Source organism: Mauremys reevesii, linkage group 1, assembly GCF_016161935.1.
Source record: "Mauremys reevesii isolate NIE-2019 linkage group 1, ASM1616193v1, whole genome shotgun sequence".
Lineage (NCBI taxonomy): Eukaryota > Metazoa > Chordata > Testudines > Geoemydidae > Mauremys > Mauremys reevesii.
This window is the reverse complement of record NC_052623.1, coordinates 11,969,818-11,982,895: the sequence shown is the minus strand read 5'-3', so window position 1 is coordinate 11,982,895 and position 13,078 is coordinate 11,969,818. Positions and strand designations below refer to the sequence as shown.

The 13,078-nt window shown below is 47.9% G+C and overlaps 1 protein-coding gene across 1 annotated transcript; it reads left to right on the top strand.

The window, feature by feature from the left end:
* The first annotated feature begins 437 nt into the window (after nucleotides 1-437).
* On the top strand, nucleotides 438-1,385 carry LOC120371075 (olfactory receptor 52E2-like). The gene has a single exon (XM_039486559.1). The coding sequence runs from the start codon at nucleotides 438-440 to the stop codon at nucleotides 1,383-1,385; it is 948 nt and encodes a 315-aa protein (XP_039342493.1).
* The last annotated feature ends 11,693 nt before the right edge of the window (nucleotides 1,386-13,078 follow it).

Below are 13,078 nucleotides of genomic sequence, written 5' to 3'. Positions count from 1 at the left end.
TCACCAAATGCTGCTTTTTGGCGAAAATGTGGCACTGTAGACAAGACCTAAGGAACAAAGAGGGATAACCAATATTCTCTCATGTTTCCTGCTGGCACCTATTAAGGATTCTCACACTCTGATGTGTAGGAAGTATTGATGAAGGAAGCACCATAAAATATGAAATTACATTAGGAGGGTCAGTTGTTCATAATTCATTTTTCTGAATAATGAAAATGTCATTTTTCAGTGTGTGAAGACTGACCAATCTGCTTCATCCGTCAGAACAGCCTCCACTTCTGCATGTAGTGTCTCATATTAACATTGTCTCTCCATCCAGCTGTTTGTCGTGCGACCATCACCCTAGATCCTGGGCACATACAGGAAGTCAGGGGAACGTACGGTACATGCAGGAGACACCGTTCTGCCTCAGTGTTGGACACCTTCTCTCCTTCACCATGTCAGACTGCAACTCAACCGACGTCACCAACCCCTCCACTTTCATCCTGCTGGGCATTCCTGGCCTAGAGGCAGCCCATGTCTGGATCTCCATCCCCTTCTGTGCAATCTATGCCATAGCCCTCTTGGGAAACTTTGCCATCCTGTTCATTGTAAAGACAGAGCCGAGCCTCCATGTGCCCATGTACTATTTCCTCTGCATGCTGGCCGTCACCGACCTAGTCCTGTCTACATCCATCCTACCCAAAATGCTGAGCATTTTCTGGTTCAATTCCAGGGAGATCAATTTCACTGCATGCCTTACTCAGCTGTACTTCAGTGTCAGCTTCTCTACGATGGAGTCTGGGATCCTCGTGGCCATGGCTTTTGATCGCTATGTGGCCATCTGCGATCCCCTGAGACATTCCACCATCTTGTCAAACCCCATGGTGACCAAAATTGGCCTGGCTCTGGTGCTGCGCGGCGTCATACTCGAACTGCCCTATCCCTTCCTGGCGAGGAGTTTGCCGTATTGCAGAACGAACATCATTCCCCACACGTACTGTGAGCACATAGCTGTGGTGAAGCTGGCCTGCGCCGACATCCGTGTCAGTAGTTACTACGGCCTCTCTGTGGCATTCTTCGTAGTTGCTCTGGATGTGTCTTTTATCGCCGTGTCCTACACCCAGATCCTCAGGGCCATCTTCAGACTCCCAACAAAGGACGCTCGACTAAAGACTTTTGGGACCTGTGGTTCCCACCTCTGTGTCATCTTAGCCACTTACATCCCAGCTCTCTTCTCCTTCCTCACGCATCGGTTTGGGCACAATGTGGCTCTGCATTTCCACGTTCTCATGGCCAACATGTACCTCCTGCTGCCCCCCATGCTAAACCCCATCATCTATGGGGCGAGGAACCAACAGATCCGGGATAGGATGCTCCAGCCCTTTACTCATAAAGGGACCTAAACTTTTCTCGTTGCGCTCTGGATCTCAGACCGAGCTCCGAGCTCCGTGCTGAGCTGTCTGGTGACATGGTGCTGGGCCCTCTTCCCTGAATCACTGACTAGCCAGTCAAATGAACTTTAAATCCTTTCCTGACCTGACTGTGCTGTGTCAGCGTGACAAATTGGGGAATCTGCCTATGTATAACTCACAGGGTTGCCCCTTCCTAATTGCTGGTAACTGGAAGCCTGAGGCCCCACCTCTCTGCCCTGCCTCTTCCCCGAAGTTCCGCCCCTGCTCTGCCTCTTCCCCTCAAGGCCCCGCCCCTCACTCGCTCCTCTCCTCTCCACCCCCTGTCACTCTCTGGATCATCCCTGTGACACTCTGCACCCCAAAGCACCCCATATTTACCATGGCAATGTAATTATGGTATGTCTTGTACAAAGTACGCCCTGTGAGGTATCCTTCTAAAAGTCTTAATCTGCTAAACATTGATATCCCCTCAGATTGTGTGCACTCTCATTGTATGTGAAGCTATGAAATCCTGCTATGTGTGAGTTACTAAAGTGTGATGTGAGGCTGGAAACACTCAAAACCAGCCTTTCAGGTATGTCAAAGGAGTAGCCAGACAGTGTTAATTGCTGTCATGACCACCCATCCAGGGAAGAAACCACTAGCATAGGATATGAAAGCCTCCTCGGAGGGCACACCCCCCATGTCACATACATCAACTTTCCAGCAAGCTGGAAGAAACTATAAAGGATGGGGAGTGACATCAACACTTGTTTTCAGTCCCCCATAACTCAACACCTGCAAGAAGCTCTGAAAGGCAAAGGACTTTGAACGGGGGAGAGGAGCCCAGGCTGCAAAGCAGATACAGCCTGTGCCTAAAGAATCTGTACGGCTTGTATCATCGGTCAGGGTGACATACTGTTGATTCAAATCCTATCTAATGTGTACAAGTCTTAGACTGCAAGTTTGTTTGCTTTCCAAGGTAACCTGCTTTTATCTCTTTGTTCTCACTTAGATTCACTTAACATCTGTCCTTCTGTAGTTAATAAACCTGATTTATGTTTTATGTTAACCAGTGTGTTTTTTGAGTGAGGTGTTTGGGACTCTTAGCTCCGTTAGCAAAGGCTGGTGCATATCTTCCCCCATTGAGGAGGAGTGGACTATTTAATGAGCTTGTGTTGTACACATTCCTCTGCAGTGCAAGACAATCTAATTCTGGGTTTATGCTCTAGCAGGGGTGCAAAGTTGGGGAGCTGGTAAATTGGCTGATGCCTCCATTGTTGGTCCATGAGTGGCTTAGGTAAAGCACTCAGGTAGCTCAGCTGGGTGTGTGGCACCACCTGCTGTTGTGTTGGGTGATAACTGGTCCTGGAGGGGCTGGCTGTGGGTCACCAGCAGAGCAGCGGGAGAGGCCAACCCAGCTGAATGGTTTGGAGGCACAGCAGTTCCAACAGCTTCCAGGCTTCACCCTGGGGGTACATCCCATCACAATCTCCACTTTCCATCCAGCCCCCACAGCTGGGTTCCCTCTGTTCCCGGGCTGGGATGAGAGCTGCTTCAGCCTGACAAGGAGCCTGTCTGTGGGTAGGGGGTGGCCCCGATTAATGACTCAACATCTCCCTCTGCCCTGCAGTAGCCGGACATCATTATACATAACGATATGAATAGAATTCTAAAGTCAGTTTCATGGTAGAAATGGTGAGCTTTTGAGTTGCAAAGAGTTCTTTCAGAATTAATCTGCACGTTGCAGTCCAATGTCCAATATCAGGGTGATCCAGGATGGAACTGGAGACCTCGGTATTGAGCTTCCCCTGATGACGCTTTAGCAGTATTGAGATGACAGGATCAGGACCCAGTATTTTTTATAGACCACTGGAAGGCTATGATAATAATTAAGAATAGTTGTTTCAAAGGGAAGTATAGATAATGAAGTTATTACACCCAAGTTTAATTTAAATATTAATATTTTCTTTTGATCTTTGAAGCAACAGATATACCAACAAACAGGAATCATCTGTTTACATGGTTAATATCTAACGTGATATAAGTAAACACTTGCAGTTGGCATTACCTCTAATTCTCTAACAATACAGGTTTGCGTTTCAAAGCTCTAGTCCATTTACCGAGGTTATGTTGCTATTTATAGAGTATGGCCCTAATTGCCATTTATATAGTTCTCTAATATGTCTTTAAAGGTTGAATTTGAGTCAATTAGCCTGCTAGTTGCACAACCCTTTCTGACCCTCTGTCACACCTATTAACTCACGTTTGATTGTATGAACCATCTGTATCCTTATGTCTTTGGGTTTTACTGTACTCTTCACACAGGCTCCTTGTTCTCAGAGGCAAGAGGCTGGGTCGGAGGTATCTATCTATAGATAGGTTGGTCATTTAAGACTATCAGCCCTAACAAGAACTTGCCCGGATAGAAGGAAGGAGTAACTGCATTCTATATAAAACCAGTTTTCTCCAGTTTCTCTGCTGAGGGCTGGGCTGGGAAGGAATGGAACCTCCCCAGAAGAGGGAACAGAGGGAGGAGTGGTTGGTCCAGCCCTTTATAAAACACAGAGACTAGATGAGTCAGGAGAAGCTGGGGCAGGAGAGAGGCACAAGGACGGCAGACGGGACTCTTTGGTTTCAGCGCTATGGCTGCAGTTGAGAGACACACTCCAGATGGAGGAGAAGCCAGGAATTACAGGAGCTGGTCCCTGGACACCTTAGAGAGATCTGACCAAATCCCAAAGAACACTCCAGGGCAGTGAGGCCACTGAAGCAGGGAATGGTGGGCAGCTGTTCTGTGTGGTGTTTAACTGGATCTGGGTATCTCTTGTGCTCTCTAAAGTAGAGGAATTGTTTTACAACCCCTTTTGCAAGGCCGGGGCTGTTTGCTTTAACGATCCTATGCCCAGAAAGAGAGAAACTGGGAACAGAGCGCGCCCAAGGAGGAGCTCTCGTAGGGTGTGTTGAAGCAATGGGAGAGCCTGGGGGATCCCAGCCAAAACTAGTCTCAGGGCCCTGGCGCTTGGCCTGCAGGTCTCTGCTCCCAGAGGGAGGTGCTAGAATGGAAGCTGCACCCCGAGAGTGGGCCTAGAAAACCAGCCCTGGACTAGGGCCTGAACCCTGCCCCAACTCAAAAACACCTGGGTCCAGTGTGTGGGACCCAAACACAGCTGCCTGGCAGGTGTCCGGGTGCGGGAGCTTGAGTGGGGCTGTGACAGCAAACCTGGAGCTGGTGCACGGATGCTAGGGGACTGGGAGTGGACCGGGAGTGGAGCTGGGTGGTCCCAAACCTGCAGGAAGGTATCCACAAGATCTTCTCTTCACCATAATGTGGCCCACTCTCCTCTGCCCTCAGTGTTTCCCAGGGTGCTTCAATTCCCAGACTGATCCAGCCAGAATCCCTGAAGGAAACATTTCCTGAACCAGGCAGTGCCGGTTTAGGGTCAGGGAGAGGATTTGGGGTCAGGGAGAGGATTTGTCTCTCCCTTGGAAAGTGCTTCCCAGAATGGAAAAGGCAGGGAGTCCCTGTTCTACTGGATATCGTCCCATCTCTCTCTCTCACTCTCTCCATCCATTTTGGTTACTTTTCTCTCCTTTCCTTTCTAACTCCCCCCACACACACACACGCCTCCCTCTCTCTGCCACTTCTAGTGTGCATCCCACCCTGGCTGCCAGTTACAAACACTCAAGGGTCTGTAATTCCGTCCACTTCAGTGGCAAGTGCAGGTGTAGCACTGTGAACCGCTGCAGCTGAGCGCTGATCTGGCTGGGCAAGAAGCCGGGTGCATTAGTCTGGTTATTAATCCAGGTAAAACTAAGTCCCTCGCCATTACCATCAAGCAGCCTGCAACTGCAAAGCAACCAGCTCAGTATTAACCTGTCTAGAGGGATTGCTGGGCAGTTGGTAGCTACATAGACAGGGCTGGAGGCTGCTTGAAAGATGTGGGTGCTCCGTTCATACAGTGCAGCCCTTGGGGGGATGTCATGGCCGCAGGCTGCTACAAACCTTCAGCTCTATAGAACAATGGGTCCCCCAGCTCCAGTGGAGGGAAGCAAAATGTGTGGGACTGAGGAAGGCTGAGGAACTCTGGGCCGATGTTTTCAATGCTCGTGGTCTCCAGCAGCTTCTCCATATCAAAATCATCAGCACAAGATCAGGAGTGAGGATATAGTCAACTCACATAGTCAGCACTGTGTCAGTTTTTGGCAGCTTTCTTGTTGGGAACACATTGCTAGAGTGAAAGACCAGCGAGTTCTGAAGTGAGCATGCCAAGGAATTCCACGATATGGCCTGTGATCACCTGGGTGCCAAAAGCTTTGGTGGCACAACAGACCAGCCGCTGCACAAATATGTAACCTGACCCACTTAAACACCTTCCCAAAGATCAGTCCGGGCAGCGTTCGGTTTGTAAGAAGACTATGTTCCTTTGGGGTTTCCCATGAAAATGATGATGATACCTGATGGGACGAACAGCTCCCCAGATACTGTGGCAAAAGGTCTGTTGATCCAATAATGTGTGTGACGCTGAGGTCTGACAAACAGAAAGTGCAGGTGACACTCACTGAACAAGGAAAGTGAGAGGGACATTTTCAGGGAGTCACATATTGCGTGTGTGTTGGGTAGCGGGGAAAACACTCTTTCATATTCCTTTGCTCTGTACCTCAGTTTGGTTTTCTCCTTTGGTACAGACCAGAATGTAGTCTTTTTCAGGACATGGCTGAATGCCTTATATAAAAACACAAAATTCGATCTTAGAGAGCTCTAGTTTGATAGATATATTGCTCTGACATGCTGTACCCCAAAGCAACACTCTTACACCCCCATATTCACCACTGTCATATAGTTCCCACAAATCTTGTAGGAACTGTGTCATGTACATAAGAACATAATCTACTTTGCTCTGTATGCTTATTAGTTCTAATCACTTAAAATCTCTCTCTGTACTTAATAAATCTGATTTATATTTTTTACCTAACACAGTGTGTTGTTTGAACTGTAAAGGGGAATCTGCTCAGGAAAAGGGGCTGGTGCGTTGTCCTCTCCACAGTGAAGGAGGGACGGGCTGGGTAATAAACTTATTCTGGTCAGGCTTCTGACCGGGGTAAGACGGTACAGCTCTGGGGTCCTAGGCTGGGGAGCTGGGGGGAATTGGGTGGAACCTCTCTATTGTTGGTTCATGAGTGGTTTATGAAAGCATTCATGTGACTCAGCCAGGGGTGTCCCTGTCTATGAATGTTTGTATGAGTGCAGGAAATGGAGGGTCCTCAACGTGTGAGATGGGGGGACTCAGACTGGTGTGCCAGAGGGCTCAGCAGCACCCCACTTACAGGCTGTACCTTAGGGAAGTCCTGCACAGTGGCACAGCAAGCAGGGTAAAATGCACAACTTGTTACAGAGTCACAGACTTTAAGGCCAGAAGGGACCATGGTGCTACTAAACAAAGTACAGACCCAATGCTAGGGAGCAAAGGGAGATGTGCTCGGGAGGGGAGCCAGAGAAGGGTGATAGGCTCATAGAAACCACTGAGGAGGTGGGTGTGGGTTCCTTTAACACTGCAGCAGGAGGCAACAGCACCTCGGGAAGGGAGGGGTGTGTGCAGCCTGCCACGGAGACAACTGTCCAGGCTGTTAGCTGTGAGCCCTTCCCGGCTGACGAGGGGAGAGATCCCACTCCAGAGAGCATAGGGGTATGTGTCCTAGAGGGGGGGCCCAGAGGAGGAAACTGGGGAGGAATAGTGGGGGGTACAGGAATGTCTCCTCACTGATCACATGGGGGAGGATGCCCAGGACAGAATTGAAGATTCAGCATTTGTGCTCCCAGGCACCCAACCGGTAGCTCAGGCTTCAAGAGGGAACTGTGTAACTGACTTGCCGGAGGGCAGCAGTCACACAACTGACCTCTCGGGGATAGAGAGGGGGTGACTGAGGGTACCACAATCCAGCTCCCGACTTCTCAGGGCTTTGTTCCTGAGGTGGTTGTGAAAACTACCTCTGTCTCTTTAAGACAGGATGCAGGTCTGTGGTGTCTGTGGAAATGCTAATGACCCAACTGACAGAGGGGTGGAGAAAATTCCCTGGGTTGGGAAGACACAGAAAGCAGCTGTGAAAAGACACACCTGTCAGCCCTGACAGCACAGATCACAACCCTCTAGGAAAGGGGGCGGGGAAGGTCCCAGTGCTGGGAATGGGGATCACAAGGAAAGTCCAAGAGGTGGGTGGATTATGTCCATGGGTATAACCCTGGGGTTGGGAAGCAGCTCGGCAGAGGGCTAGCCAACATGTAAAGCCCACTTACTTCCTTACCTCATCAGACCCGGCATACCGAGACCCCCAAGATCGCCTTAGGCTGAGATCGCTACTGAAGCGTTGTAACGTTATTGACATTAACTGTGACCGTATAGATCATTGTTGCAACCAATGTCATATAGCAGAACCAAAACTTATACAAAGAAGGTCGAGTCAGGTGTCTATGAAAAGGTTGTAATTTGCTGGTTGGATTTTGCTGTCTGCATGTGTGTATCATTTTTGTAGTTGAATTTACGACTAGTGGCTATGCATTTGATGAAATGGGTATAAACCCACAAAAGCTTATGCTCCAATACGTCTGTTAGTCTATAAGATACCACAGGACTCTTTGTTGAATATTGGCCATGTACTTGTATCTCAATGTGTTTGATTCTACATAGCATCGGTGAAGCATTTTATCAGCTCCTTGAGAAAGGACTATTCTGAGTAAGTGCCAAATCAAGAAACACTTAACTGACAGTGGACCTTGGCAGACTCCAATCCACATGTGAGAAGCCTTCCTGGGAACGTTCAAGATAGCAGGGGAGCAATGGCTGCCGCCTTAAAACTGAGTCATGCATGGACATGTGACTCACCCATGTGACTCCAAACTCCATCTTGCTGCTGTGATTTTCCACAGTAAGAACAAAGGGGTGTCCTTCCACCTGGCAGAGGATATAAAAGGCCCTGGAATCCCCTCCATTTTGTCTTCAATCCTGCTTCTGACCTCTGGAGGAACTCTGCTTGAAACTGAAGGTCTGAACAAAGGACTGGATGACCCATTCCAGACTGGTATGTTTTTACTCAAGAGACTTGATTGATTTAAATCCACAGTAATCCCATCAAGCCTGAAACAAGCCTGAACTAAGAACTTTGCAATTGTTGTATATATTTGATTCCATGTAACCAATTATAACTCTCATCTATATTTCTTTCTTTTTATAAATAAACCTGTAGATATTAAATTCTAAAGGATTGACAAGCGAGTGATTTGTGGGTAAGATCTAATCTGTAGATTGACCTGAGTCTGCGGCTTGGTCTTTTGGGATGGGCAGAATCTTTTTTCTTTTACTAGGGTGTTGGTTTCATAACCATTCATCCCCATAAGAGGTGGTGCTGGTGGTGATACAAGGGAACTGGAGTATCTGAGGGAATTGCTTGTGTGACTTCTGGTTAGCCAGTGGGGTAAAACCAAAGTCCTCTCTGTTTGGCTGGATTGGCGCCTTAAATGACCCCCAGCCTTGGGCTCTGATTGCCCTGCTCTAAGCAATTTGTTCTGAATTGATACTCTCAGTACTGTCCTGCCAAAGTCCACCTCAAGTTACAAGGGGATACTGAGGGGAAAGGAAAGCCAGTAACTAAACACATGTTAAGGTTCAGGGAGGAGTTGAAAGACACAATGGGTATTGAACAAATCAAAGTGTCCAAGCAGAAGGTGTGGTGTAATAAAAATACTTGGAAACACCTACCTGTGATAAAAGATTTGGTGTTATTGTTAAATCTCATGATGCAATGTCTGTTGCTAATGGGAAATCTTATAACAAAGAATTTGGTACTGATGGCAAATCCTATGAAAAGCTGTCACATGCATGATTTTGGGGGAAAGTTTTCGGACATGCTACAGATAGTAAACAAGAAGCCCTATGGGGATACAGCTTCTCAACTAACACCTGTAAACAGGCTCAAAGCTCCTCAAAGCAGGGAAACCACACTCCCTCCAAATTAGTCAGTGACTAACACTCCTGAAGTAACTTAAGCGGGGAGGTGTGACATTCTGCGCCCGAAAGCAACTCTCTGGGACTCCCATATTTACCAAGGTGATATGATTATGATGTGTTTTATACAAAGTATGTCATGTAAGGTATCAATGAAAAAGTTATGATTTGCAGAATATGATCACCCTATTTTTATGCATGTTTCATTTTTGTACCTTAAGTTCTGAAAGCGTGTGAGGGCATGTGACCAGCTCATGTGACACTGGATTCCATTTGTGTCTGTACTTTTCCACTGTTCTGGTGGCTTTTGCTTGGAAAAATGAAGTTCCCTCCAAATGGAAGACGCCATAAAAGATGGAAGTAACAAAATCACTTGGCCTCGCTCCCTGCCCCCATAACTCAACACCTGGAAAAACCTTAGGAACAAGGACCAAACTGGGGATTTGGTCCCAGGCTGAAGGGATTTCTAGCCTGTGTATGGAAGACAGGTGGAATGTTTGTACCATCAGGCTGACACACTGAGTGATTCAAATCCTTTCTTGCATTCAATGATTCAAATGACTTGCATCCGAAGAAGTGGGTATTCACCCACTAAAGCTCATGCTGCAAAACGTCAGTTAGTCTATAAGGTGCCACAGGATTCTTTGCTGCTTTTACAGGTCCAGACTAACACGGCTACCCCTCTGATACTTAAATCCTGTCTAGTTTCTAGAACTCAGATTGTCATTTTGATTTATTTCTTAGATAATCTACTTTGATCTGTACATTTATTCCTTATAATCACTTAAAATCTGTCCTTCTGTAGTTAATAAATCAGGTTTATATTTATATAAACATAATACAGTGTGTTGTTTGAAATGTAAAAGGGAAACCTGCTCAGGAACAGGGGCCGGTGCTTTGCGTTCTCCACATGGAGGGAGGGGCGGAGGGAATAGTAAACTTACCCTCGCTGGGCTTCTGGCCAGGGTAAGAGGGTGCAGCTCTGGAGTCCTAGGCTGAGGAGCTGGGGTGGGGGGGAATTGCCTGGAGCCTCTCTATTGTTGGTGCATAAGTGCCTAGTGAAAGCATTCATGTAACTGTAGCTGGGTGCAGTCTGGCTGTGTCTGGCTGTGGAAGTGCAAAACCTGGAGAGGATTGCAGCTTGTCACAGCCTCACAGTGTTGGTTTGCCAGAGGGCTCAGTGGTACCCCCGTTCCAGGTTGCATCCTGAGCAAGTCTATCACATCCACCTAAGGAACAAGCCGTGCTACACCATGAATCCATTTCCTTCTTGTCATGCCCTCAGTTATTAACGGAGAGACCGTGGTTACGGCAGGGAAATCAGGACTGCTGGGTTCTGTCTGTCAATCTCTGTGTGACCTTCACCAAGTCACATCTTCCTTCGCCTCTTTTTACCTATCAGTATAATATAATAATATCAGTATAATGGGTATATTTTCATAGTCACTTTCCTTTGCTAGATGTTTTGAAGATCCTTCAGTTAAAGTTGTTACACAGTATGATGATAGTTACTGATGAGAATTACTGATCTCCCCATGTGCCTGCAGAAAGTGTTCATGTCTCCCCTCAGTCACCTTTCTCCAGATCTCTCTGGCTACTATCTACCCATTAATACTGGGCCTCTACAGGGTATCAGACCCTGTGGAGAGCTGGGCATTATCCCTAGTTTTCTTACTAAGCAACTACTTTTAAAAAATACACAAATACACAGAGCAGCCAATTCCTCTCTGACTCAGCACAGAGGCCCAGAGTTCTCATCTCCTTTCGGAAAGATCCTTAATTACTGTTTACTCCTAAAGCTGTATAAATAGCACAGAAGCGCAAACATTGAACGAGAGACATTGGCTAAAGTTTCTCCGGTCTCCAGCCAGTTTCCATTCAGTCGCATCTTTTCCCCTAGAGGTTGAGCGAACCCCCCTGGGATTGCTCACAGCTATATTATAAACGGTGCACACCCCTGTGTCAGCTCTCGGCGTGGGCAGCTGCTGCAGATGCTGGGGTGAGAGAGGTGTGGGAAACGGCTGCCTGTGGGGTATTTCCAGGTAAGACACGTCCATCTCAGAATTCACAGGTACCCAGCTCTTGCTGAGGAGCTCACCTGCTCGACAAACCCAGTGCAACATGGGCATGATGGGATGGAGAATAGGTCTGTGGTCCTTTCTGCTCTGCACAGCCATTAAACGTGCCAGGGCCCTTGCCACAGGGGATGTGTTTGCTCCAATATCACTGGCCAAAATGTTTCTCTTTGCTCCCCTTGGAGGAAGAACTGAGTAAGCTGTGTGTGAGTTAATGCACAGGGACTCTCACCTGCTTCTCTTGCATTTCAGGGCTCTGGCTGTTAATGGGGGGGGGGGTCTCACCTGACTTTCTGATAGAAAACATGGACGTGCTAGCGCTCCTCACTGGAATAATTATATGACATTTTAAACATTAGCAAGACGTTTTTTTTCCTGGCTTCATCTGACAAGTCGGCTGAACTGTGATGCCTGAAAATTTCAAAAAAACAATTTAGGTGGAAGCAGACACCCAGTGTGGGAAATTTCAGTCCAAACAGTTAAAATTTGGCAAACTTATAACCAACTGAAAATGAGGTCTCCTAATTGAAGGTGTCAGACAGCCTTAACTAGCCACCAGCACCATCTACAATGGCCAATTAATTTGTGAATCCCATTTAGCTATGATCTTTGCCCCAATACAGTTTGTGGCAAGGAGTTCCACAGGCCAAATATGGATTATGTAAACAATTTTCTTTTCTCAATGTTACATGTTCAGATGTGCAATATAATTGAATGTTCCCTTGTCGTGTGTTATGAGACAGAGTAAATATAAATGTCTAATCTACTTTCTTTATTGATAGATTCATAGGGTTTAATATCAGAAGGGACAATTAGATCATCCTGTCTGACCTCCTGTATAACACAAGCCATTAAATTTAACCCAGTTACCCCTGTATTGAGCTCCAAAACTTGTGTTTGACTAAGACCTGGTCTACACTACGATTTTACATTGTACATGTAGATGTAGACAGGGTGAGAAGGGACCTGCAAGCAGGGGCGGCTCTAGGCACCAGCGGGCCAAGCGCCCGCTTGGGGCGGCATCCTGGGGAGGGCGTCATTTGGCTCCGGTGGAGCTCCCGCCGGCATGCCTGCGGCAGGTCCACCGGAGCCCGGAACGAGCGGACCTGCCGCAGGCATGACTGCGGCGGGTCCCGTCTTCCCGCTGCTCCGGTTGAGCTCCGCAGGCATGACTGCGGCAGGTCCGCTCGTCCGGGCTCCGGTGGACCTGCCGCAGGCATGCGGCGAGCTCCACCGAGCCAAATGCCGCCCTCCCCAGGATGCCGCCCCACGCGGGAAGAGGGGACCCGCCGCGGGACTGGGGAAGGGCGGCGCAGCGCTCCGCGCTGCTTGGGGCAGCCTACTTTGTAGAGCCGCCCCTGCCTGCAAGGGTCAGCTAGTCTCACCCTCTGCCAAGATGCAGGGTTTGTTGTGTCTAAACCATCCAGGACAGATGACTCCAGTCACCTTTGAAAAACCTCCAGTGAAGGAGCTTCCACAAGCTGCCTAGGCGACTGTTCTATTGTCCTCCTGTTCTTACAGTGAGGGAGTTTTTTCTGAGATTTAATCTAAATCTGCTCTGCTGTAGTATGACGTTATGAGTGTAATATAATATATCATTGAAAGGTGACACAGGGCCAGAAAAACTTAA